Source organism: Vombatus ursinus, unplaced genomic scaffold, assembly GCF_900497805.2.
Source record: "Vombatus ursinus unplaced genomic scaffold, bare-nosed wombat genome assembly UNPS02014801.1, whole genome shotgun sequence".
In the NCBI taxonomy this organism is placed as follows: Eukaryota; Metazoa; Chordata; class Mammalia; order Diprotodontia; family Vombatidae; genus Vombatus; species Vombatus ursinus.
Window position 1 is genome coordinate 9247695 of NW_020954579.1, and position 27962 is coordinate 9275656.

General features: G+C 37.9%; 1 protein-coding gene across 1 annotated transcript in view; it reads right to left on the minus strand.

Annotated features, from left to right (window-relative positions):
* The window catches only part of NSF (N-ethylmaleimide sensitive factor, vesicle fusing ATPase), a 210981-nt gene extending 184703 nt beyond the window's left edge, over positions 1-26278 (minus strand). Inside the window, 3 exon segments of the mRNA XM_027872966.1 lie at positions 25944-26058; positions 26060-26141; positions 26173-26278. Of these exon segments, the coding sequence (XP_027728767.1) occupies positions 25944-26058; positions 26060-26141; positions 26173-26278 (303 nt within the window).
* Positions 26279-27962: the final 1684 nt, after the last annotated feature.

Consider the following 27962-nt stretch of genomic DNA (forward strand, 5'->3'; position numbering starts at 1 on the left):
ACACACACACACACACACACACACACACACACACACACACACACACGCTATAATGCTATACAAGTATATCCACTAGTCTCTGCCAAACAACAAATTTACAAATGATCTCTGGAAATGCATGCATGAAGCTAGGGTTGTAATCTCTATGTTCAAAGCACCTGTATTACATAGAACAAAAAGTTTAACTACTCCCCTCTATGTTTTTGAGAGGAATAAGGGGCATTTAATAGAGTCAAGTCTTTAAGTTGGGTTTAAAATGATTCAAGAAAGAGTAGGCTAAGGAATAAGGAACAGAAAATAAGGAGTCTAAGAAAGTTCATTGCCAAAACCCATAAAATGCCCCCAGTGGCCAATTTTTTTCTTTCATGTTGTATCTCTTAGTTATTCCTTCCTGGGAATTCAAAGTCTTCATAAGGAAAGTCTAATAACAAGAAATCACTTCCCAGGGTGAATTCTGCTGACAGTTTCAGTCAAGTAATCATTCCTTATCACAGGACTTCATCTTGAAAAATAACAGCCACAGTTAACCAGGATGGACTATATCAGTAGTTTAAAATTTTCTGGAGTCATGAACCCCACAGTGTGATTTATTACTCAAAGAATTATCTGCCCCGCATCTAATTTCATAGTAGTCTGTACTCTCCTTCTGCATTTAGTCTGTATTACTTCTGTATATGTATCATATCATCCTTACAAATTATAAAGTCCTTAACAACCATGCTTGTTTGCCCCAGCTATCTATTACCCTGCTGCCCTCCTCCCAATGCTGCTACAAGCTCCAAATGGAAGACTCTAGCCGGCCCGTACCTGACCATGCCTCTTCACTCTGGCCCTCTTCTACCCAGCCACCAAACCATACAGCTACAAAGTGAAAGAGTGAGGATTTGAACTTAGATTTTCTGACTCCAAGTATAGTGAGAAATTTTGCATCTATCACCTTGCCTGGGTTAAACACCACAGAACATGCCCCTTCCAAGATAAATTCATCACTTCTAAACTCACTACCATGCTGTTAACGCAAGCCCTTATTGATAGCATCTCCCTCAGCCTCCTGTCCCTTCTCATTGGCGTGCAGAGCACCAAACTCCTCCCATAACCTTCCTTTATAGAAGGCAGAAACTGAGCTTTCTCAGTTCATTCCCCTGTGCATTTGCTACCCTACCTGGTTTTAACTCCATGGAACAAGATGCCCCTGTGCCCAATATCCCCCTAGTGTCACATCCTGCCCTTTTCTGCCTCCTTCTGTGTGCTATTTAGATTGTAAACTCATTGGGGACAAGGACTGTCTTTCTTTTATTAATTGTATCTGAAGCACTTAGCACAGGGCCTGGAACATAGTAGACACCCAATAAACATTTATTTGAATTGCATGGATTGGATATGATTATGGAAAACCTAAAAATTGGCAAGCTGACTGACAATAACAACTTGAAAAGGGAAACTGAGAGAGAAGAGATCAAGGAAAGATTTCAAGCCTAGGTGATGAAAAATGGCCAAACTATTATCAGAAGTAAGTACAGATGAGAAGTAATTTTAGGGGAAATGACTGATGAATACAATTTGAGCAGGGTGAGTATAAGTGCTAGCAGGAAAAGATGTGGACATGTCTAATAGCTGGAATTTCAGGTCTGAAACTTGGGAAAACGGTCAAAAGGAAAGATCATTTCAAAAGTCTTTGACTCTTGACAGAGAGGTAATAGTTGAAATCATGGTAGGGGAGAGAAGGGAAGAAGCATTTACATAGTGCCTACTCTGTGCCAGGCACTGTGCTAAGCACTTCACCAATATTATCTCATTTGATCCTCACAATCATCCTGGGAGGTAGGTGCTATTATTATCCTCATTTTACAGTTGAGGAAACTGAAGCAAACAGAGGTTAAGTGACTTGCCCATGGTCACACAACCAGTAAGTATCTGATGCCACATTTCAACTCAGGTCTTCTGACTCCAGGCCCAGTGTTCTATAGAACTGCACCATCTAGGTGCCTCATTAGTGGATAAAATCATCAAGAAATTAAAAGTATAGAAAAGAGAAGGTAAAGAAGTAGAACCTGGAAGTGGTGGAAGAAAAATACATTAAACATGCCTATCATGACCACATTTTCTCTCGAGCGACTTCCAGAAATGCCTTGATGAATGTTCATTTCCTATTTGATCACTATTCACCTAACTGACCTCCTGCAATTCCTTTCAGCCTTAAATTTCCTTTAAAAATTAGGAAGAAAGACTTTAAGAATAAGTGGACTTTAATTATGAACTGGAAAATGTTTTCCACACATTACCTTTTTCCCATCTCCCCCAAATACCATGAAATCCTCTATCCATGATGCTATTTGTAGAAAAAATTATGAAAGCCATTGACATAAATTAACTACAAACCTCGATGTTTGCCAATCCCACAAAGTTTAGGTGCTTAAAAATACACTGCTCTTCACTTTGTCAAAGTATTAGACTCTTCAAATAAAATAATGCATGTTAAAGAACTTTTAACACAATAAAATACTACAAAAGTTTAAGATTTTTTCTTCTATTCTTAATATTAGCCCTGCTCATTTTAATTGTTTTCTTGATACAAATATAACTTCATAAAATCATGAAATGTTAGTTCTGGAAGGGATTTAACCAATGAGGAAACTTAGAAAAGCAAAAGAAATTACCCAAGATTATGAGTAATGAGAAATAATACTAGCCATGGAGTTGGGAGACCTGAGAGTTTGAATTGTAGCTATAAATTGACATCTAAGAATTGTGTAACCAGTTTCTTTATCTTTGATGAGAATAACTTGACAGGCATTTATTAAGCATTTACTATGTACAAAGTACTAATGATACAAAGATTTTTAAATGCCAGTACCTACTTTCAATAATTCTCTGATCATGTTACCCTCTTATTCAACAAACTCCAATGGCTTCTTATCACCTCCAAGATCAAATATAAAACACTGTTGTTCAAAGCCCTTCATAACCTACCCTTCCTCCCACCTTTCCAGTCTTCTCATACTTTTTACTCTCCCTCCCCTACACACTCTGCAATCCAATGACACTGACCTCCTTGCTCCTCCTCAAACCGGACACTACATCTCCCAACTCCAGGCATTTTCATTGGCTGTACCCCATGTCTGGAAGGTTTCCTTGGTTTCCTTCAAATCTCAGCTAAAACTCCACCTTCTATATCTAAAAATACTAAAATCCCACCTTAATCCTAGTTGATTATTTCCAATTTATCCTGTATATAGCCTGTTTGTACACAGTTGTTTGCACATTGTCTCCCCCATTAGGCTGTGAGCTCTTTGAGAGCAGGGACTATCTTTTATCTTCCTCTGTATCCCTGGCACTTAGCAAAGTGCCTGGCACATAGTAAGCACTTAATGTTTATTGATTGACTTTGGTAGTTCGGTATGGTTATTGTTCAGTCATTTCAGTCTGTCTGACTCTCCATGACCCCATTTGGGGTTTTCTTGGCAAAGATACTGGAGTGGTTTGTCATTTTCTTCTCCAGCTTATTTTACTGATGAGAAAACTGAGGCAAACAGGATTAACTGACTTACCCAGGGTCATACAGCTAGTAAGTGTCTGAGACCAGACTTAAACTCAGGAAGATGAGTCTTCCTGACTTCAGGCCCAGCACTCCATCCACTGTGCCATCTAGCTGACCATTTGGTATGGTGCTGAAACTATAAATTAATATAGGGTGACTTGTTATATCAACAATTAATTTTTATTCAATTATTTAAATTTTTCTTTATTTCTAAAGAATGTTTCGTTGTTACATTCATATGATCACAGTGTAAGTGGACTCATATTTTATCCTTTCTGTAAATGTTTTGGATAAAATTCATTTTTCTATCTTTTCCTATTGAGTTTTATTAGTAAAATACAGAAACAATGATTTTTGCGAGTTTATTTTATATCCTGCTACATTACTGGAGTGGTTTCATTTTAGGGTTCTCTTAATAAAAGCTGAAAAAAGTGGTAATTTTGTTTCCTCTGTACCTATGCTTATTCCCTCAGTTTTTCCCTTCTCTCGCTACTACATTGTAGGCCATTTCTAGACCTATATCAAATAATAGTGATAACAATGAACATATCAGCTTTAAGACTGATCTTTTTGGAAAGGCCTCTAGCATTTTTCTATTACTGATAATCTCTTGGGATTTGTTTTTTAGAGGCTGTTTTTGAACAATAAAAAATAAATAATATCTTCATAATAAAAATGCATAGTCCAGCAAAACAAATTTCTATGTTGGCAATATCAAAAAACTGCATGTCTCACTCTGCATTTCATTACCTTCTTCAGCCCTCTGGCATCATGGTTTATCAGTGTATTGTTCAGAGTGCCTTCCCTTGTAATGTCTTGTCAAAATTGTTGTTCTAGTTAATTTTAGATCGTATATACCACATCAAGAAAAATCCTATTTTATTCCTATGCATAGGAAAGTAAATGGGTATTGTATTTCAGAATTATAACTCACACCATAGACTACAATAACCTTCCAATTAATACATGACCAAGATATAAAAAGAAATGTAAATAAGAAGAGCAGGAAAGAGATACTTTTTATAACAACAGATGGGGAAAGAGGTCTTGACCAAGGAAGTAACAGAAAGGATCACAAGAGATAAAATGAAAATTTTTGATTATATAAAATTTTAAAATTTGGGCAGAAGCAGAATCAATATAGTTGGAATTAGAAGGGGAACAGTGAACTGAGAAAAACTCTTTGAAGCAAATTTCTCTTATAAAAAAGTCTGATGTTTAAGATAAATAGGAAATTGATACACATACAGCAGAATAAGAGCTACTTCACAGCAGTTCAACAGGCAGTTCTCAAAAGATGGCCAAGTTATTGACAAATGTATGAAATGTTGCTCCAAATCACTAATAAACATGGGAATGCTAACTAAAACAATTTCTGAGGTTCCACCCCACACCTCCTATCAAATTAGCAAAGACAACCAAAAAGAAGTCAATTGCTGGAGGCATTATGGGAGGACAGGCAAGCTAATGCATTATTGATGGGGCTATGAATGATCCAACCATTCTGGAAGGCAATTTTGAACAAAAAGTTATATGCCCTTTGACCTAGCAATACTAAATATATACCTCAAAGAGATCAAAGACAGAGGGAAACAACTTATATGTAAAAAAAATATATCTTATAGCAGCACTTTTCGTTATTGCAAAGAACTAGAAACAAAGTTTCAGTAATCTGGGAAGATTTAAAAGAACTAATGAAAATGAAATGAATAGAGAACCGAGAGAATAACTTATACAATGACTACAACGTAAAGGAAAAACAACTGTGAAAGACTTAAGATCTATGATCAATAAAATAAGCAATCATGATTCCACAACACTGAGGATGAATTCTGATTCTCATTTCTTGCAGAGGTGGATGACCAGAGGTGCAAGATAACTCTTATATTTAAAGACATAACCAAGGTGAAAATTTGTTCTTCTTTTCTATATTTATTTTATTACAAGCCAGGGCTTATTTGCAGGAGGAGAAGTTATGGAGAGAAAGGTGTAGCAATAGGAATGTCCCTGCCAAAAGGGCAGAAAAGTGTCAACGAAAAGCTTTTAAAAACATAGAGGACAGCAGAAGGAAGTTCAAAAGGACACCAACAAGCAGGGCAATTTTAGAATCTCTTTGTAAAATTTAACATACACTTTAAAAAACAAGCCATAGTATCATAGCTTGATGGTGTCATATATAATCCTCTTTATGTCTTTTGTATATAGAAATACTCATGGTTGTTGGTGACTTTCAAAATCACATTTAAAAAAAAAGCTTTGCTAAAATTCTATGTTCACTATATTCACAGTATTCCCTTCTCCTAGTTTAATAATTCTGTCAAAAAAAAACCCTAGATTAATTTGACATAATCTGTTCTTGATGAAGCCATGCTGGCTATCTCTAATCATTGCTTCCCTTTCTAGATGTTCACCATTCTTTTAAGAATCCATTCCATTATCGGTGGAATAGGTTAGGTATGCAAGACACAGTAGTCAATGACTATAGTAATCTACTATTTGATAAACCCAAAGACTCCAGTTTCTGGGATGAGAACTCACTATTTCACAAAAACTGCTGAGAAAACTTGAAAATAGTATGGCACAAATAAGGCATAGACCAAAATCTCATGCCATATACCAAAATAAAGTCAAAATGGGTTCATGATTTAGATATAAAGGCTGACACTATAAACAAACTGGGAGAGCAAGGAATAGTTTACCTATCAGATTTATGGAAAATAGAAGAATTCATGACCAAACAGGAGATAGAAAATATTATGAATACAAAATGGATAATTTTGATTACATTAAATTGAGAAATTTTTATACTAACAAAGCTAATGCAACCAAACTCACAAGGGAAGCACAAAGCTGGGAAAGAATTTTTACAACCAGTGTCTCTGATAAGGGCCTCATTTCTAAAATATATAGAGAATTAAGTCAAATCTATAAGAATACAAGTCATTCCCCAATTGATAAATGGTCAAAGGATATGAGTAGGAAGTTTTCAGATGAAGACATTAAAGTCATCTATAGTCACATGAAAAAAATGCTCTAAATCACTACTGATTAGAGAAATGCAAATCAAAACAACTCTGAGGTACCACATCACACCTATCAGACTGGCCAACATAACAAAACAGGAAAATTATAAACACTGGAGAAGATGTGGGAAAATTGGAACACTAATGCATTGTTGGGGGAGTTGTGAAACGATCCAACCGTTCTGGAGGGCAATTTGGAACTATGCCCAAAGGGTTATAAAAATGTGCATACCCTTTGACCCAGCAATAGCACTTCTAGGGCTATATCCCAAAGAGATCATACAAATGGGAAAAGGACCCACATGTACAAAAATATTTATAGCAGCTCTTTTTGTGGTGGCAAAAAGTTGGAAATTGAAAGGATGCCCATCAACTGGGGAATGGCTGAACAAGTCATGGTATATGAATGTACTGGAATACTATTGTGCTATAAGAAATGATGAGCAGGCAGACTTCAGAAAAACCTGGAAAGACTTGTATGGACTGATGCTAAGTGAAGTGAGCAGAACCAGGAGAACACTGTACACGGTAACAGCCACGTTGTGCGATGACTAACTTTGATAGACTTAACCCTTCTCAGCAATGCAAGGATCTAAGACATCTCTCCAAAGGTCTCATGATGGAAAATGCTAACCACATCCAAAGAAAGAACTATGGAGTTTGAATGCAGATTGAAGCATACTATTTGCTATTTTTTTCCTTCTATTTTGTTTTGTTTTCTCTTTCTTGTGGTTCCTCCTATTGGTTCTAATTCTTCCTTACAATATCACTAATGTGAAAATATGTTTAATATGAATGTACATGTATAGCGTATATCAGATTGCGTGCCATCATGGGGAGGGAGGCAGGGAGAGAGGAAGAGAAAAATTTAAAACTCAAAAGCTTATGGAAGTGATTGTTAATAAATCAAAATAAATAAAAAAAATTTTAAAAAAGAATCCATTCCATAATTTTCCCAGGGATCTTAGTTAAGCTTACTGGCCTATAGCTTACAGATTCTGTTCTCTTCCCTTTTTGAAAATTAGGATATTTGCCCTTCTTCAGTCTTGTGACACTTCTCCCATTCTCCCATCTTTCAAATATTTCTGGCGGAAGGTTGGAAATCCTACTGGCCAGTTCTTTCAGGACACATCATCTGGACCAGGTGACTTAATTCAACAAGGGCAACTAAGTATTCTCTTATGATCTCCTTAGGTATTGGAGAAGATCAACTCCCTGCCATTTTTGTGCTGTCATTTCCACTACAAAGGTCATTCTCCAGAGGGAAATGGGGGAACAAAAGCAAACTAAGAATTGAGCAGCTCTTCCTTCTAATATTATCCCATCTACTCCAAGCAAAGATCCCATCCCTTCTTTGAGTCTTTTTCTCCTAATATAGTTTTAAAAAATAATTTTTGTTATTTATAGTTTTCCTCACCAGCTTCACTCAGTCCAATCTGAGTTTTAGCACTACTAATGCATTTTCCTTTTTAATATATTTTTATTTCATTAAATATTTCCCAATCACATGTAAAAAATTTTAAACATCCAGTTTTTAAAATTATGAATTCCAAATTCTTTCCCTCCCATCCACCCCTCCCCCCCGCAACTAATGCATTTTTACAGGACTGCGTTATTTTCATACATTCACTACCATTTGCCAGGCGTTGCTTCCAACTTCTGCTTTTTATTTCTTTTTAAAAAATTAAGTTGGTTGATAAATTCCCTACATGTCCACATCAGAGCAGCTAGGTCAGAGACAGTGAATGGTAAATAAAGCAGCTATAAGAAAGCTAGGAATTAATGTAATAATTTCCTATATTTCTAATTAATATAGTAAATTAATCAACATGTATTTACTCAGTATTTACCACAGGTACTGTGCTAAGTGCTGAAAACACAGAGCAAGGCAAAAACAATTCCTGCCCTCAAGAAGCTCATATTCTAACAGAAACAACCTATAAACAAGGAGGTATATAAAACTAGGTACACATAGAGTAGATGAAAGTCTCTGGTAAGAAAGTCCTAGTAGCTAAGAGGACAGATAAAAAGCCTCTTGCAGAAGGTGGGATTTGAGTGAGTCTTAAAGGAAGTCAGGGAAACTAAGAGGCAAAAATGAAGAAAGAGGCCATTACAGGTGTTGGGGAGAGGCATACATAGAGTGCAAAGGCACAGAGAAGGGAGATGGAGTGTCACGTACAAGGAAGAACAAATAGGCCAGTGTGGCTGGATCACAGTATATGGAGGGGAATAAAGCATAAGAGGATTAGAAAGCTAGAAGGCCTGGTTATGAGTTTTAAAAGTCAGAGGACTTTATATTTGATCCTGGGGATGACGGAGTCCTACTGGAGACTACTGAAGGGGGAGGAGAAAAGACAATCAGAGAGAGGTAGGGAAACCAATTACAAGGCAATTGTAAGAGTCTAGGAAAGAGGCGATGGGGGCCTGAAATAAAGTGGTAGCTATGTGAGTGAAAAGAAAGGTATATATATACAAGAGATGTTGGGATGGCAAGATCCAGCCTCAAAAGAAAAGAAAAAGAAACAAAGGAAAAAGCTAATGGAAAATGAAAAGAAAAAAACTCTTGTTCCTAAGATTGTTCAAAAAAAGACTAAATTTATAACTGAAAAGAATATATGTATATGTGTGTGTGTATATATATTATATATATATATATAAAATCAAGTATTAACTTTCAATTAATAATGTGAATTTGCAAATAATAATGTGAACAAAATTGTTTTTCACTGAATTTCATGGTGGAATTTCTCTGGATGTACTTCATTGTGATTGTTAAAGTGTAAATTAAAGAATTCAAATATTTGCAATGAGATTAATTTTCCTGAGTATTTTTCTGTTTCTCCTTCCTTGCCTTACTCTAACACTAACAGGGGCCACTATCACAGGGATAAAGGTTGTGAGAATAAGTTCCCTCAAACCCTATACTGCCTTTATCTTCGGTATAATGCATTCTTATGTTGACAAAATCCCAGAACTGAAGAGATATTTGATTTTTTATCTCAAAGCAAAACTGTGTTTAAAGCGTGACATCACTACAAACTGCTTAACTCATTCACTCTAATAGCTAGCTATCCAACTGAGTTAATTTCAATTTGACTCTTGAAAGTCCCTGCTTAGGCCTGGGACAATTTCAAAAAGTGGCTGAAGCAGCTGTAATCTACCCTGTACTTGGGAAATCCTTCCTGGAGTTAGCTATGGTGATGGGAAGTGCCTTAGGAAGAGACGAAGTTTTATTCAATGCGAAAGATGTTTTTAAATCGATACTTCATTTTTAATGGAAGGAGTTTCATTTGTCCACATTATTCAGTCAGAATAAATGATTTGGTTGAACTAGTTTGGCAAATTAGGACAAAGTATGTACAGACTGATTTGTAATTCACAGCATCATGAATAAAGAGCTGGATTGGATTTTAGAGGCTATGTAGTCCAACTGTTAATTATACAGATAAATTACATGACTTGCCCAAGGTCACACAGGTTAAAAGTAACAGAGGCAAGATATGAACGTAGATCTTCTAACTATAAATCCACTGTTCTTCCTCCTCTGTACCCCACTGCTTCTTCTTATTATCTAAAGGGAAAAAGGAGGAGAGGGACATTAGGATACACAATGCAATTGAAGGCCCTTAAGCAAGAAACCAAGTTACAAAGTTGGCTTATGGAATAGGGAAACTGTGCTTGGCAAGTTGATAACTTGCAACAACAGCCAGTCTTGAACTGCAAGAAAATTACATATTAGTGGAGATTCAGAAAATTGAATGGGAAGATGGAGGAAAAATGGGATTCAAAAGGGAGTTAAAATTAACACACTGTAAACCTGAAGCTCAATTAAAAGACAATAAGGGCTGTATAGGGATGTTCCAGACACTAAAAGAAAACCATTAAGTATTAAGGAGAAAAAGAAAATTCAAAAGTACAATTAAGTATGCAGCAGGTATTACTGATCAAGATTCCCAAATGAGTGTCTCCAATTTACTGATTCCCCAGCAAGATAAAGATCTAGTGCTCTTCATTTACACAGGGACCAATACAAGATTCTCATTTTTGTGCCAGCTATATAGAAGGCTCTAGCAAGAGCCCTAAAACTGGTGAGCACCACTAGATTAGGAATCCACCACCTCAACAAAAAGAACAAATCATGACAATTCAAAGAAACAATGAGAACAGTCTTGATGGACTCAGAGAACTGATGAAATACGTTTCCTTCTTCTCAGTAGAGTGGGGAGGGAGGCGGGGCTACAAATAAAAAAATATTTCAAACTATGCCAGAGTGTTCACATCAATCTAGCTTAACATGTTTTGCTATGATGCAAGGGAAAGTTCTATGCAGTGGGGAGGAGATTGGTGTGAAATAAAGCATATTTAAATACTTCTGAGTCTTTTATCAACTCACAAAATAATCTTGTCAATAAAACTATTTTGATATATGTGCACATATACATACATATATACATACACACACATATACACACATGTGTATATCTATATCTATATCCCCCTCTATGCCTTTTCATCCTGTTACTGCTGTTCAAGGATTTCCACAAAGGCCCCACCAACAATCCATCTCTTCCCATCCACTTCTTCTGGTTCTCTTAATGTCTCAAAGATACTAACATATCATCTGGCTGTTCATCTGTTGTCTCTCATTCTCATCACCTGTTTGGTCACAGATTTACTTGGCACTGTGTACGCCATTTCTTATTTATAGTACAAGTCACTCCTGATACTGTGGTGCATCTTTCTATTTCCCTTTTAATTATTTGTAATTTTGGCTTTTCTGAGATTATGTCCCATGTATACAGTCAAATGACATCACCAGAAAAGTAACAATGTTCAAGAAATGGGCTTTAGTGGATGTAAACAGTTTGAGATCATTGACAGTACTACACAATATCCTAAAGGAAAGACAGCTCAATATTATTCTACTGACTCACTGTCTATACCACCTAAGGCATTTATGTGTGTATATATATATATGTATGTATATATATGTGTGTGTGTGTATATATATATTTATATGTGTGTTTATGTATATACATGTATATATGTAAACATATGTGCACACATTGATGGACTAATTCAACAGGATGCCTGTCACAATAACAATAACACATAGTAGGCACTTAAGAAATATGCATTGATACTGACTGGCTGGGTAGTACAAATATTTTTTTTTCCATTTTCCATTTTCCATTTGAGAAGCAAACTCTGAGATGTTAAGTAACTAGCCCACAATCATACAGGTGATGCCACAGTCAGTATTCAAACTAAGGCCATTCCTAACTCTAAGTCCATTTTTTTCTGCCAAAGCATGTGGCCTTTACAGCAAAGATAATCTTTGGATTTTCACAGTGGATACTTAAATCAACCACCTCTTTCACATGCTGTGAATTTCACAGGAATCATCAGTAGTTTTGTTGTTTTCTGAAGTGTGGCTCTTAGAATGGGGCATTTGGAGAACCTCTAAATCAAAAGAGAATTCTTCTGTTTAATTTCTATGCAGGATCATAGAATCATAAGATTTTCAGCTAAAAGGATCATTATTAATCAACCAGTTTTGCTTCCTCATTTTATATCTTCTAAGGCACTAGGAAATATAGTAATGTAGCTAAGCATTAATTAGCTTATAGCTCTAGAGCATGAAGAGACTTTAGAAAACATCAATCATGTCTTTCAGTTTTCCATTTCTCTTGATATCAGCAGACCATGGAAGTATGGGAACACACATAAATATGGAGCTAGAAGGGCCCTTAGAGGTCCCCTCGTCCACCAATTCCTCAATTCATAGGCCCAGAGTGGCTGACTTGCCCAAGGTCATATAGAAAGTGGCAGATGAAAGACTGGATCTCCAGTCCTATGTTTATAAATAGAGACTGTTAAATAAAGTTATCTTCAAAGTCACATCAGTCATGTAATTTTAATGTACTAATGACAGATTTGTTTGAGGAAAGCCTTTAATACTTCATTTCATTCTGAGTCAGATTTTTTTAAAATCAACAAACAGTAAACACAGGATCTCATATTCTCTACTTTTTGCAGTTGTATAACTGTCAAGATATGGTCAACTATAGAAAACTGGTTGCAAAAGCCTACTGTACCCTCCTCATATTTTCATAGGTGACAATAGTAGTGGTCCATATTTATATAGCACTTTAGAGTATACAAAGTGCTTTAAAATCTCTTTTGATTTTCACAATAACCCTGTCAAATAGGTAGAAGCATTATTATTCCCAATTTATAGATGAGGAAACTAAGGCTCAAAGTTGTTAATTAACAGCCATTAATAAATGGCAGGAATAGGATTGAGTCATAGTCTTCTGATTCAAAATTCAGTGCTCTTTCCACAAATCTACAATACTTCAATGAATATATAAGCCACCTCCAAGTAGTTTTATCAAGAAAGCAGACACATGGGTACAATAATTACTGTTTTCTCAATAACCTTTTTCCTTTTAAGAAGAGGAGGGGGAAGGGTGAAAGCATCCATTTTCCTCCATTCTTTTGGAGTTTTCCCATTTGAGATATGGGTAAAATCAATCCTTACATGTCATTAAAATAATGGTGCCTCCTACAGGATTTCCTCTGCATCTAGTCAGATCCAGTCATTCTTTCTATCTTCCTAAATATCATGGCCACTTACTCACATAATTCCTGATGATATGTATCATGTACTGAAGTGGTAAAATTCAAATGTAATAGTTTTACTATTTGCACCCATGGCAATCATTATTAAAAATACTGGCATAATCATTTCTTTTCATGCGTATTGACTTTTTAAAATTTCATCTATAAGTGCTTTTGGGATGATGTGACTTACTTGGACTTTATGATGTTCTTTGTAAATTTAATAAAACTCAACAAACATTTAGTCCTATATGCATTAACACAGGTTAAAGACAAAAATGTCCCTGCACTAAAGAAGCTTTGATGAACTGGGGGAAGTGGGATACAACACGTACAAAGATGCATAATACAAAGTAAGAAGTGATGGAGGCAAAGAGGGGGCAGGATAAGGCCCAGTGGTTATATCTGAAGGGAAGAAGAAGAGAACACAATGGGGGGGTGGGTTTGGAACAAGATACAACTACACGGAGGAAATAACCTGAAGTAGACCTCAAAAAGGATTCTGCAAAGCAGACAGAGGCATATTCCAGGCACAGGGGAACAACCTATTTGAGTCTTCAGAAGGAGATGATATATGTCAAGTTCAGAGAACAGGAGTACAATGACCAAAAGATAGGAGGGCATGAATGAAGGGGAATAACACAAAGTCAGAGTGTGGAGAGCCTTAAATGCGCAACTCAGTCATTGAAGATTTTTGGTTTGGTTTGGTTTTTTTAAACCAGGGAGTTACATGATCGAACCTGTGCCTTCAGAGGATTACTTTAGTAGCTGTGTGCAAGATGAACTGAAGATCAGAGAAAGGGAAACCAATTAGGAAGCTAGTGCAATAGTCCAGGTGAGTGTTTATAAAGACCTGAGCTAAGATGGCGATAGTGTATGAGTAGAGGAAGGAGCACAGATTAGAGATGTAGAGGAAGAATCAATAAAACTCGGCAATTGATCGTATATGACAAACAAGAGAGAGGGAAGAATCAAAGGTTAACTTTAAGATAAGGGTCTTACCCTGGGTAACCTTTTTTTTTTTAAAGACAATTGGAGTTAAGTGACTTGTCCAGGGTCACACAGCTAGGACGTGTCAAATGTTTGGTCTGAGGCTGGATTTGAAATCAGGTCCTCCTGACTGCAGGGCTGGTCTCTGTCCACTGTGCCACCTAGCTGCCCCATGGGTAACCTTTTTTTTATGTTGGTAATAGTATTTTTATATAATTGTCTTCCTTTGTATCCAATGTAGTTTATTTTATGCACTCAGAAACATCAATCTGTGATGTCCACAGGCTTCACCGGACTGCCAAAGGGGTCAATGACACAAAAATTTTAAGAACTCCTATCCAAAGGGTTTGAACCTAGTTTTTAAATCTCCTTTTATCCACAACTACTTCTTTTACTACCTAATGGTCTTCAGTGTTTTATAAGTGATCATGTATGCTCAGCAAGTGTTGCCTTTGGATGACATCTCTCTATTTAACAAGAAGATTACGTGCATTCTGGTTAAGGCAGCTTTTTGCCATTTTTGTGTCTCTTCATTGTGGCAATTATTTTTCAGAGCTTACACTTCTATAAGTAGTAGTAATATAGTCAACTTCCCATTTTTTCCCCATGTGAACAGTTTTTGTTTTTTGTGAGGCGAATGGGATTAAGTGACTTGCCCAGAGTCACACAACTAGGAAGTATTGTGTCTGAGGCTGGATTTGAACTCAGGTCCTCCTGACTCCAGGGCCAGAGCTCTATCCACTGACCCACCTAGCTGCCCCTTAACAATTTGTTTAAAAAGGACTGAAGCTGCTATAATTGCAGGCATTGTCATCTCATTTTTAGCCAATACAAACCATATACGGCAGAAAAACAGCTGTAGAATTAATAACATTAACCTCAAGAATAGAATATGTACTCAGGAAACCCCAAAACTGTAATATTCAAATGGATCTAATGAGTTCATCAATTCAAGAGTTCCCTCCAACAAAGCAAATCACAAACCCATCCACACCCAGCTCCTCCTGGTGACTCTTGTTCATGTCATTCCAAAACATGAACACAAGCAATCTCCCTTCTTCACAGGGAGGAATTATAATGTATTTATAATATGTCCCATATGAATGTCTTCCTCCTGAAACACTGGCTTTCCATCTGTCATACCTGTTCTTGCCATGTAATCTGCCTATCTCCCCTATCATATAATTCCTTGATAACATTTTTTAATAACAATAATAGCTAACACTTAAATAGCACTTCAAGGCTTTCCAAGTGATTTCTTTGAAGCTCTTCACTGGATATATACAGGAGTCTACTCAAACCCACCACGTACCTTTCCATTGTCCTCTGCATGCTACTGATTTTTCAATTTTTTGGAAGCAGTTATAGGCCATATCTCACTGACACATAACAACTGTAAAATGTTAGTATTAAAAAGACAGACTTTTGCTTTCATTGGAAGCTTGGGATCAGTAAAGGAACTATGAAGTTTCCTGAACCTGCAATCCAAAATACTCCCCACCTTTCACTTCTGAGCCAATTCATTGCTCATCTTTACTGTCTATCCTGGGTATACATTTCCCACACAGCTACACTCATTTTGGACTTGGTTTTCTCCATTGTACTGGGTACCTTCCCTCCCACCCTTCTCTCAGCTTTTCAGCTTTCTTTTGTGTGCTGTCTTCCCCCGTTAGATCATCCACTTCTTGAGGGCAGGAATTGGTTTTTTGGTTTTAGTTTTTGGGTTTTCTTTTTGATCCCCAGTATTAAACACAGTACCTGGACCTTAATAAATGTATATTGATTATTACTGCTTGACTGATTGATAGACAAGCTCTACAGGCTGTCTATCCAAAATGCATAGTGAAACTGGGCAAGACGTTTTTCACCCACTTGATTTTTTCTGCACAACTAAACAAGCCAAACACCTTTAAGTGATTACACATCTCTTTCAGAAGGCTCCGTAAGTTCTAGGGCTTGATGCAATTAGCATATTACCCACAAACAAGAGGATCTAAAGGATATTACCAGACATAGGAAATCTTTGATCTGGACTGCTACTGGAGCTCCTCCAGCATGGTGGCAAATGCCATTGGTGAGCATGCATATTCCTATTTAATGCCTCTACTGAGTTTTATTATCAGTCATTTAACAGGGTTATTTCTGTTGTCATGACTTTTAAGGAATCCAGGAATTTCAACATACGGATGGGAAACACGATGCTGTAAAACAGTCTGTGCTTTGTTCTGCAGAGTCAAATACTGTTTTGTGATTACCAAATAGAAAGCATAAAAAGATTTTACATTCGCTACACCTGAAACTTAACTATCAGAGGTCAAGCTAGAATAGACCTGAGAAACTATCTACTCCAAACCTGTCATTTTACAGATAAGGAAACTGAGGGCCATGGAAGTAAAATGATCTGCTTAAATTCATAGAGGTAATAAATGTCACAGGTAGCATCTGAACTTGAAAGTCATTATTCTTTCCCCTGTACTCTTTCAGAGTTAATTGTAAAACGGTAAAGATGTGGCCCATTGCTTAATATCTGTGGCAAAAGTCTATGTGTTCTCTACTATTACCTTTATCACAGATGCTCTCAGTTCATGTTCATTTATTTATCCATGACAAAGTCTCATAAAGACTTTGTACAGGTGTAAAACTAGGAACATAGGTCAGTAGCTATCAATACTCTTTTGATCACCTTTCTCTGGTATGTAAAAGGTCGGAATTTTTTTTTCATTCCTTTCTCTTCCAGATACCTTGTATATCAATTCCTCCATGCTCTTAAATTTATGTTGTCTCCAGCATACTCCAGTATCTCCTCTAGATACACTTGGTTCAGTTCAGCTACTTTTCACATCTTTATTCTCTTTCATCCCATCACTTCCTCTTCTATAAGCCTATCTAGGGCCATTACGTGAGGGTCAAAGTCTAGTGGTTCTACTGATCTTGAAAGCCTTTGCTATGGTAAATTTTGCAAATTTTTTCCATTTTTTTTTCTTTCTATAATTTCACCCTTGAATGCCCTCGGGATGACTTTGCTTAGCTGGCTATCTTCCCAACTTAATTCAAATTGGTGCTACCTTCCACTGTTTCTCTCTGCTTGGTGAGACAATACTGCCCATAACTGTCCGGCATCCTTCATAAGATTATACAAAACCAGATCTGGTAATGTCATTTTCATTGATCATGATCATAATGGAGGTAGTATACAAAAACATATTTCATAAGCACAAAAATATTTTAATAAAAATAATTAATTTTAGCCTACATCTGAAACACTACCATTCACTGTTTTTACATAATAGGTTGATTCCTGAAATTCCGAAGTTTTTAAATACCACATAATTCCATACCTGAAATGGTAATTATTTTGGCTCTTCCTCCTAACCTGCAGAATCCACAAGCTCTTTGGTACTTCATTCTGACTTTAGCAAACAGTCAATTTTTAAAAATTACTTTAAACTGATAATTAAACCTATTGGTTTCAGAGCTACAGAAAACAAAGTTGAAAAACTGACATGATTTTTGCTGACAGTTAAAACCAAAACCAAAAATAATTGGTTCTATGGAGTAAAGGTCAATATTATTAAAGTGACTTTCATTTCCATCCTAACAAGAAATAAGGAAAGATAAAAGAAAATCAATAGCAGTAGGTAAACATTTATATAGATCTCAGAAATATAGTGTAAATTCATAAACATAAAATACTCAAATATTGTTTTAATATTTTATTTTGGGGAAAATACACTGGAATTGTGCTGTAAAACATTAATTCAAAAAGAAATAAGCATAACATGAATCTCAAAAGGCGACCAAAGGAGTTTTAATTCAATAAGCATCTACTAAGGATATACTATGTGCAGAGTACTATGTTAGGCACTGTAAAAGATAGAAGGTTTAGATAAACCACAATTCCTACCCTCATGGAGCTTATGGTCTCATAGTGAGTTCTAATTCATGTTAAGAGGGTTCTCTCTGATGGAAGAAGAATAGGGATTAGGCTTCCCTCCCTCTCGGGCAAGTTAGGCTCATTTTTTTCATAAAAGGTATTGAAATTGTTTTTAATTGACTTAAGAAATGAAGGCTAAGCCCATTATCTTCCTGATCACCTGAGTTCAAAACAGTCAGTCCATGAGAGACTAGAGCTCCTCCCCCAGGCTTGTAACCAAAGACTAGCAGCATGAATAGCACTGGGAAACTGTACTCAGTTGAATCCATGCATTCACTATTCTGGATGAACATGCAAGGTCTTACTACCCTTCCCTTACGGTGGATGAGTAAACCTCTCTTTGTGAACTAGTAGATGGATTATGAATGTGTCATTTCAGTCTAATTTCAGAACTAAACTACCAGGGAACAGACTTGACTCAGTTCCAGCTCATGACAGAAAATGTGAAAAACATGCTTCATCCTCCTGGATCTTAGCTATTACATTTTCCTAGTACAGGTTGGGGGACAGACCTACAAGCAAAAAGCTACATTTTTAAAGGTTCTTTTGGAATTTCAAATCTTTACAAGCGAACTTTGTTCGGATTTCAAGAAGAAACTAACAAGCTAATCGTGCCTGAGGGGAAAAAAATTGTTTTCCAAAATTGAGAATTGCTTAAGGATATAAAAATGATGCTACAGAAAGCTGATGTACCACAGAAGCCCTCTAAAGCATTACAACTTTACTAAAAAGTATTACTAAAATTAATAGTGAAAATATTACTTTATAAGCTGTATATTTTTAGACTTTGCTGTTTGATTTGACCTGAAGCCCAAGTCAGATACAATTTGGAGATCAATAATATTCCAAAAATTAACTTCTAAGTTAGTTATTTGGGAATCAGGATGTATTTTCCTGCAGAAAGTTACAAATAATGGTTACTTTCATGGTCTAACACAACATTTCTCAAACTGTTCCACAGACCCCTGGGGTTCCATGAAGGTTCTTCAAAGGAAAAAAATCATAATGGTAATAAACAACACACTTTGCAGTTCTAAGTTGCACATTCAGCCAATGAAGAAAACCATTAGAAATTGTTACAAATTTACCAATTCCTTAAAAAAGCCAGCTTATTACTGGTGTCAAATCAATGAATGAACAAGTTCATCTTATGATATGGTTCACTCTTTGGGCAGAGTTCATACAAAATAATCAGCTTTGATTTATATTCTTAGTGGAATATTCTAACTCTAAATATTTATGGTACCACTGACCAGTACAAATAATTGAGAACAGGATAATGGTAGGTTTAAAGAGATCAAAAAGCAAAAGTATTTTCAAAAGTAAGCTTCTGACAGTAAAACAAACATTCACAAACCTGGTCCCAATAACAAATTCCAAATTCAGAAAAAATACAAATGGGATAAAAGCTATCTCCAGTTTGAATTTATTTCTACTGATCCTGATGAGCAAGAGGTTTCCCATTAAAGAAAAAAAAAGTTTCATGGTTCCAGGAAAATGAGAAAGCCATTTGTAAATAAAATTCAACAAATTTAAAAATAAAAATATAAGTTTAGTACAGAAAATAAGCCAGTGTCTTCTGGGAGTGTAAACTATTCCACAAGAAACTGACTTATAAAAATAAAGGAGAATAATGATAATTGTTTGAAGCATCTTACATACAGAATTAATCACATTCAAAACTGTTCCGGATTGCAAAGAATTTATTAATAGCAAACATTCACATCCATTTCACTTAGCAAACGACTTTGTAATATTGTTAAAATTAGAATAAAACTGATCTGAAAACATAAGGCATTTAAAAAGATATTGTTGAAAGGGCCTCACTATTGTTATCCTTAAAAAGCCTGTTAGACCCAGAGAGATAGAGACTGGATCTGTGATTTCAATATTAGTGAGAACTCCCAGGTGAGAAAATCCCTTCTAACAATGATGACAAAATACACACACACATATACACACGTATACATATACATATATGTATACAGTTAATTAGTAAACATTTATCAAGTACCTACTATGTACCAGGCACTGTGCTAAGCACTGGGGATGTAAAAACGGGCAAAAGATAGCCCCTGCCTTCAAGGGGCTTACAATGAAATACGGGAGACAACATGCAAACAAATATATACAAAGCAAGCCTACATACAGGATAAATAGGAAATAATTAAGAAAGAGAAGGCACTAGAATTAAGAGGCATTGGGGAAGGCTTCCAGCAAAAGATGGGATTTTAGTTGGGACTTAAAGGAAGCCAGGGAAGTCAGTCGAAGGCAGAGCTGAGAAATATACAGATATGTCTAGTTAGATATATCTGTATATGTAGATGTAAATATATATAGATTTAGATACAGCCAGTTCTTGCTTAATGTAAGTGGACAGTGCACACCCTCTTCCTTGCAGGGCTCTGCTTGGCCCTGTTCCCTTCAGCGCCTGGGGCTCTAGAAGCTTGAGTGGGAGGGGGTATCCCCATAGAAGGACCCCTGTTGCAGGGCTGCGGGGTACTGCTTCTGCTACTGCAGCCTGACAGGGAGTCAAATTTATGTAATGTGAATTTATGTAAAGTGAGAACTGTCTTGTACATCTATCTCTATATAGACATACATATTTATGTATAGCATTTTAAGATTTGCAAAGCTCTATTCATGTATCATTTCATTTGAGCTTAATAACAACCCTGAGAAGTAAGTACTACTCCTATTATCCCCTCTTTTACAGATGAAGAAACTGAAGTAGACAAGTTAAATGACTTGCCCAGGGTCACAGAGCTATCAAGTAACTGAGGCAGGATCTGAAATCTACTCTGAAACCTACCTGCCTCTTGGTCACTTCCCCTCCTAGAACTGCTTCTGACTTTCTGGACTTTGCCACCATGTCTCAAGAGCTGAAATCTCATGCTAAAACTTTTCTCGGTGCCTGGGACCTCCTCATCCTAGAGCACCTATCTTCCCCTGTATCCTCACTCAGAAATATCCCTGTGTCATGCCAACCCCCTTCTCCCATTGGCGAGTTCTTCCTGGGACCTCCGTCTTGTTGAGGGAACCAAGGCAGTCAACCTTTATTCCCCTCTTGGCTCTGCCTCTGACTTTCTGTATTTGGACACCTCCCCTGTCCCCCTACTTTCAGCTCTCTTCTGTACTGTCTTCCCCCATTAAAAATAAGTTCTTTGGGGACATTTTTTTGCTTGTATTTGTATCCCCAGCACTTAACACAATGCCTGGCATATAGTAAGCACTTAACAAATTTATGTTGCCTTTAAGAAAAGTTAAGTCACATGCTCAGAGTCATACAACCAGTTCGTATGAAAGGAAAGGCTTGAACCCAGATCTTCTTGGCTTCAAGGCCAGCTCACTACCCATTATGTCACAAGTTCCCACTCATAGTCACCCCATAATGTTAATGAACTACATAGCACTAAGAGTACTATTTATTAACGGGTTCTTTGTCCAGGGGATAAGGAGCATAGGAGGAAAGAGAACATGAATTTTCTTTATTCTCTTTCCTGGGTGCAGCAGCCAGACAAAATGATGAAATAAGTAGACCCTGTCTTTGCCCTACTCCCCCTTCTCTGCACTCCTTTCTCTTAGCTTATCAATCCTAAACCCTCCAAGGAAGCACTCAGAATTAGTCTACTCTACAAAGTGCTCATTAGCCCTGAATTATCCACTTCTCTGCCCCCCATCAAAATTTCCATTCTCTCAGGGGAGAACTAAGCACAGAGAAAAAAGAATCCATTGTAAACAGATCAACACTAATACATAAATGATCCCATAACACTCAATTTAGATTTTTAAAAGAGGATTCAGGAATAAGCTAAATGAATTTCTAAAGTAGGTACTGGCCATGTCTAGAATTCAGTCCCAACAGTGGGTAGAGAGATGGCCTTGAAAACAGGAAGATCTAGGTTCAGGTCCTGCCTCAGACACATACTGGCTATGTCATCCTTGGCAAGTCACTTCAACACTCAGCGGCCGCATACAACCTTCTGAAGAGCAGGAGCTGACCTATATTGTGAAAAGGAATTTCCTAGCAAGAGTTCTTACACTAAAGAAATTACAGGCTTAGTCCCTATCCCTAACCTTTCTAAAAGCTTCATGTATTTTCATAACATTTCCCAAGGCAATAGAAGCAGGGGCTTCAAATTTAAAGAAAGTGGGGAACAGAGACGGCACAAATGTTTGTACACATGGACCATTTATACATTAGATGCCTGTAAACAAAGGAATAGGAAAACCATACAAGACTATTGTTCTGTTACTTTCATTTATCTTTTCAGTTTTTTCCTATATATAGTGAAATCATTCTATTACAAATTCATTAGTAAAAGTAAATGTCATTGTAAATATTCTTTCACAAGTAAATTTTCCTTGCTTCTCAGATTTTAGTTATTTCTTGATCAATCTATAAGAAATATTTCAAATTATTTTTTCTTGCAAATTTCCCAGTTTAACTGAGAATAGATAAGATGATGTTACCTACAAAAGGCAAAAGCTAAATTATCTTTATAACTAACCCTATGCAAGGTATTCTACTGCAGGGCTGATATCAAAGATACAAAGAATTTCAAATGGTTTTAAGGAGTTATATGCTGAATATAAATACTATTCTCACAAACAAACAAATAAAAAGAATTCAACACTACACAGGAAAAAATCAGAAAGATAAAAACCATTCTGAGTATATAACAAGCCTCTAAATCCAAGCAAGGAAAAAATCTTTGAGAAATCATGAAAAAAAGAGAGGAACCAGAAGACTAAAATTAGATTCTAGAACCTAGACAGCAAAATTCCCTAACAAAATTCCAAAATAGCTAATCAAGCAGATGTTCTTGGTGTATGAAAGGGGCCAGTCAGCTAAGCATTAATTAAGCACCTACTGTGTGCCAGGAATTGGGTGCTAAGCACTGGGGATACCAAAAAAAAAAAAAAGGCAAAAAAGTAATCCATTTTCTCAAGGAGCTCCAGTCTAATGGGAATTGTGGGAGGGGGGAGGGCCATACATAGACAACTATGTACAAATAAAACATATGCTGAATAAACCGGGGATACTCAGAGGGAAGGCACTGAGATGGAGGAGGACTGGGAAAGGCTTCTTACAGATGGGACTTCAGCTGAGATTTGAAGGAAGTCAGAGAAACTAAAAGGAAGAGATAAGGAGAAAGCATATCCCGGGCAACAGGGGACAGCCAGCTCAGAGTTGGGAAATAGGATATTTTATTCAAGAAACAGCAAAGAGGTCCGTGTCACTGGATTCAATGGAGGGGAATAAGGTGTGAGAAGACTGGAAGGGTAGGAGGAACCAGGTTATGAGGAGCTTAGAAAAGCAGAGGATTTTATATTTGATCCTATAGGTAACTGGGTGCCACTGTAGTTACTGAAGGGGGGATGGGGGAGGTGTTATACAGTCAGACCTGCATTTTAGGAGATTAGTTTGACAGCTAAGTACAGGTTGGATTGTAGTGGGGAAAGACCTGAGGTAGGGAGACCAACCACCAGGTCACTGAAATGTTCAGTTACACATATGAGGTGATAAGGACCTGCACCACGGTGACCACTACAAGTCCACATGGGTTCATCAAGAACAAGTAATGTCAAACTAATATTGCATTCTTTTAAATAGGTTTGTTTACTACACAAGTAGATCAGGAATGTACCATAGACAGTTTTTTTTTTAATTTCAGTACAATATTTCATGGGATTATGAATTTAGACCTGTAATGGCCCTGATGTCATCTAACCTAACCTCTTCATTTTATAGATGAGGAAACTCAGGCCCAGAAAGGTTAGGTGACTTGCCCAAGGTCATACAAGTAACCAGGACTCTTTCCACTTAACAACATGATATCCTCGGGAATAAAATGGAGAAATGTGAGCTCGTTCATAGCCTGTAAAATCAACATATTCAAAGAGTGTTGATTAATAGACCAATGTCAACACTCTTACCAACGAAGTGGCTAAAAATAAAAGATGTGCTTATCAAATCTGTGGACGACACCACGGAGAGGGAAGCTAAAATGCTATCCTGCCGAATCAAAATTAAAAAATATCTCAACAGAATTGAATTAATGTTATCAAATTTAATGGGTATACTACTGATCACATGTATTTTTTTTCTTCTTTGTCTCTTCCACAGGGTTTTTTGATTGAATGTAAAATCCTGTACAAACTCAGGATGAGAGAAATTTGGTTTAACAGTAATTCATGTGAAAAAGACCAAAAGTTTTATGTCTATAGGAACACAATGTGAGCTAACACGTGACACAGCCATAAAATTACTTAATGTAAACAGAGTGCAGTATTAAAATATAGTGCCCAGTTTAAAGGCGATAACAATCCCACTGTACTCTGCATTGATGCCACAATATCCAGGGTTTTGTGTTCAGTATCAGTCATACACCTGAAGAGGGCCAATGATAAAAATGGAAGTGACACACAGAAGAATAATCAGGTTTATTATGTATTTTGCAATCACGTCAATGAGGAAGGTTTGAAATAAATGGCGATGTGTAGCCTCTTTGAGAAAAAACTTAAGGAGACATGGTCGTTTTCTTCAAATGTTTGATGAACTATCATGTGGAAAAGGGATTAAGATTTATTTTGTGAGATTCCAAAGAACAAAAAGGGCAAAAGAGTCAAAACTATAACTACTCAGGTTGATAATTTTCAGATTAATATAAATTAGAGCTTCCTAACAAAATCTGAAATGATCAACACAATGAATGGCAGAGGCTACTTTGTTACCTAATGAGTTTCCCCTGCATTGGCAGTGTTTCACTAGCGCTAACAGAGAGATTGTAGAGGGATTACTGCATAAGCATAAGTCTACGGTGACCTCTAAGGAGCCTTCCAGTTCTAAGATTCTATGACCTTTAATTCTGGGGTGAGGAATATAGATAAGCACACAGGTACCTTCTAGTCATTAGTATATAATTCATTCAAATATCTTAGCAAAAGTAGCAACTCAGAAAAGCATCTCTTTAAGCCCCTAATGACGAAGTTAATATCACCCAGGTTTGCAGCAGGTGCTGTCTCTAAGCAAGATGCAGCCCATCCCCTCTGGATTCTTTTAACAGATTGCATACTGCAGTGCAGACACTCAGCACATAACCCAGCCCCATCCTCACCCAACCCTTCCCATACTACTCTCAGAGAGGTTAAAGGAGGAAGTAAGAAGAAAAAGCTTTGATCCATGGAATTGGACTGCTGCATTCTGAGCAGCTGTCATTGATTAAAACAACCCCCACCTAAACCCAGCTAAATGAGATTCTGTACCAGCATCTTTCCGCCCAGCTATGACAGTGACAGGTCACCCCCACATAACCACGGTTTTAATACTGAGTCATTCTATCCTCACCACCACCCCCTTTCAAGAACTGGCCGCCTTTCTCCGTGCTGCACCTCACTCTCACACACACTCTGGCTCACAGCGGCCCGCACAGAATGGAGAAGAGCCGGCCCCGGGGCTGGGCAGCTCGGTAGGGTCGACGGGGGAGAGTAAGGGCTGGTCAGGCAGCCAGCACTGGCCACTGCGCGGTTTGCAAGGAAGAGGGCTGCGGGACTACGGAGCTCCGAGTGGGGGGAGGGGGGAGAGGAGGGGTTCTGCTGCCTCGTACCTCCCGAGGGGCTCCATCCCCTTCCTCCCCACAATCATTGCTCCTCCAGCCCACGCTCCCTTCCCTACTCGACCGCCTGGCTTTACCTGGAGCCACCTCCTTCCCATCCCCCCTCCGTTCCTACCCGACTTCTGCCCCCTGGGACGACTAGCATTATGGAGGGGAGTGGGGTACCCGGAGGCCAGAGCTTGCCTCGACTCTCCCGCTCCCGGACCCTCACTCACCCGGCCCGCCATCTTAACCGACAAGTACGGCACCCCAGCTGCAGCTTCGCCCGCTACTAAACACGCCCCCACCGCGCAGCCGCAGAGCCGCAGAGCCGCAGAAGCGCGCGCGCGTGCGCACCCCCAGCTGTCGCCTCCGGCGCTCTCCCCGCCGCAGCACCGCGGAGATCCAACGCGCGGGAGCGCGCGCCGCTGCGACTCGGGCTCGCGCTCACTCTGCCACGCGAGCGCCATTCCCAACTTCCCAGCACCTTCTTCCCACCACTCCCTGCTGGCTGCTGCTCGGAAAACGCGTTGTTGCGGGAAAACCGGTGAAGGAGGAGGAGGAGCTTCATGTCGCCATTTTGAATTTGAAACTGGAAGCTTCCTGGAGTGCCTTGTTGGTATATTTCTCCCCTTTATACCAAGTCAGGCCCTTGTGTCGCCCATTTTATGTCACTCCTCTATCATCTAAACATAGAATTGCGGAGTTGGAAGGGTATGGTCCTCTGGCCCATCCAAATCATGACTCCCAACTAGCCTTCTGCCCCAAAATTTGCAGTAATTTATTGGATTGCTATCAGGGGTATGCTTGTAAATGTTTAACCACCGGCTTTCTTAAAAAAATGTACCCAAGATATACCTTTAAGTTTAATCTGCATTATTAACATTTTCCCCATCACTTTCTTAAGTCTAAACAATAAATCAAGTACTGATTTGTTGCCAGAGTTGGTTGTAATTGGCTCCAGCACACTCCCCACGCTATTGACCTCCATAGTCCCTGTTTAACTTTCTTTGTATTATCATGGAGTAGGGAGCTGGCCAGGAAGACCAGAGTTCCAAGTCCTGGCTCTGACACCCTGGAGAAGTTGTTTAGTTTATAAGTTACAGACAAGGTGCCCACCTGCATTTGCAGACAGAATTTCCTCATGTAGTAGTTTCTTCTACCAATGAAGGCACAGGTGTAGTCCTTAGCCCCTTCTATCAGTACTGTAGTCAAGTCATGGTCAACAAGCATTAAGTACCTGCCGTATGCCAGGCACCATACAAAGTGCTGGGGCTACAAAGAAAGGCCAAAACAGGCCCTGATCTCAAGGAGTTCATTGCTGGAGTTGTTACTTCTAAAGATCCTTGATTTCATTGTGTGGTCACTTCATCCATACCTAAGTAGATGTCCTTAAGAGCTGCTGAAACTAAAAACGAATTGTCACTTAGTGGCCATCTTCCTGGTGATGAGCTGGGCACTAGGTTGGCCCACAGGCTACAGACAAATATTTATTTGCTGGCCTTACTCAAAGCTTCATCTCCCACTTTGCTACTAATCTCTTTTTCCTCAATTTATGGTTTTATACAGCCCTTTGTAGAATGTTAATTAGCTCCTTTAAGGCAGGGACTGTTTCCATTTGTCTTTGTATCCTCAGTGCCTTGCTCATAATAAGTGCTTAATAGATACTTTTTTAATTAAGTTGAATTTCCAGCTTGTAGAACCTACTTTGCTCTCATTCACCCAGGGTCCTCATTGTGTGATAGGAATAAGAATATTTACATTATCTGTCTTTCTGGGTTGTTATATTTTGGTCCTTCATTGGATCCATGATTTGTCCCTCTACGTGTGTAGGTAGCAACTCATCCACACTTTCTCATTGAGTATGACTCTTGTCCATGTCCTCCCATAAATCCTTCATAAAGGATCTACCTAGCATGTCCATGACATTCTGTTAGATCATAGGATCATGGATTTAGAGCTGGAAGAGACCTCAGGGGCCATCTAGTACAATAGTCATTTTACAAATGAGGAAACTGAGGTCCATAAAGGTCTAATGATTTGCCCAAGGAAACATAGGTAGTAGATATCAAAGACAGGCTTTGAATCTAGATTTCTTTTATTCCAGAGAGCAAATGTTCTTTCTTTTGTGGATATCGTGGCAATACTTAGGGGAAGGAAGGAGGAGACCATTTGTTGTTATCCCTCAATCTTCCTCCCTGACCAATTCACCTCTTTTCCCCAATCATACATTTTCTTAATGCTATTGTTTATGT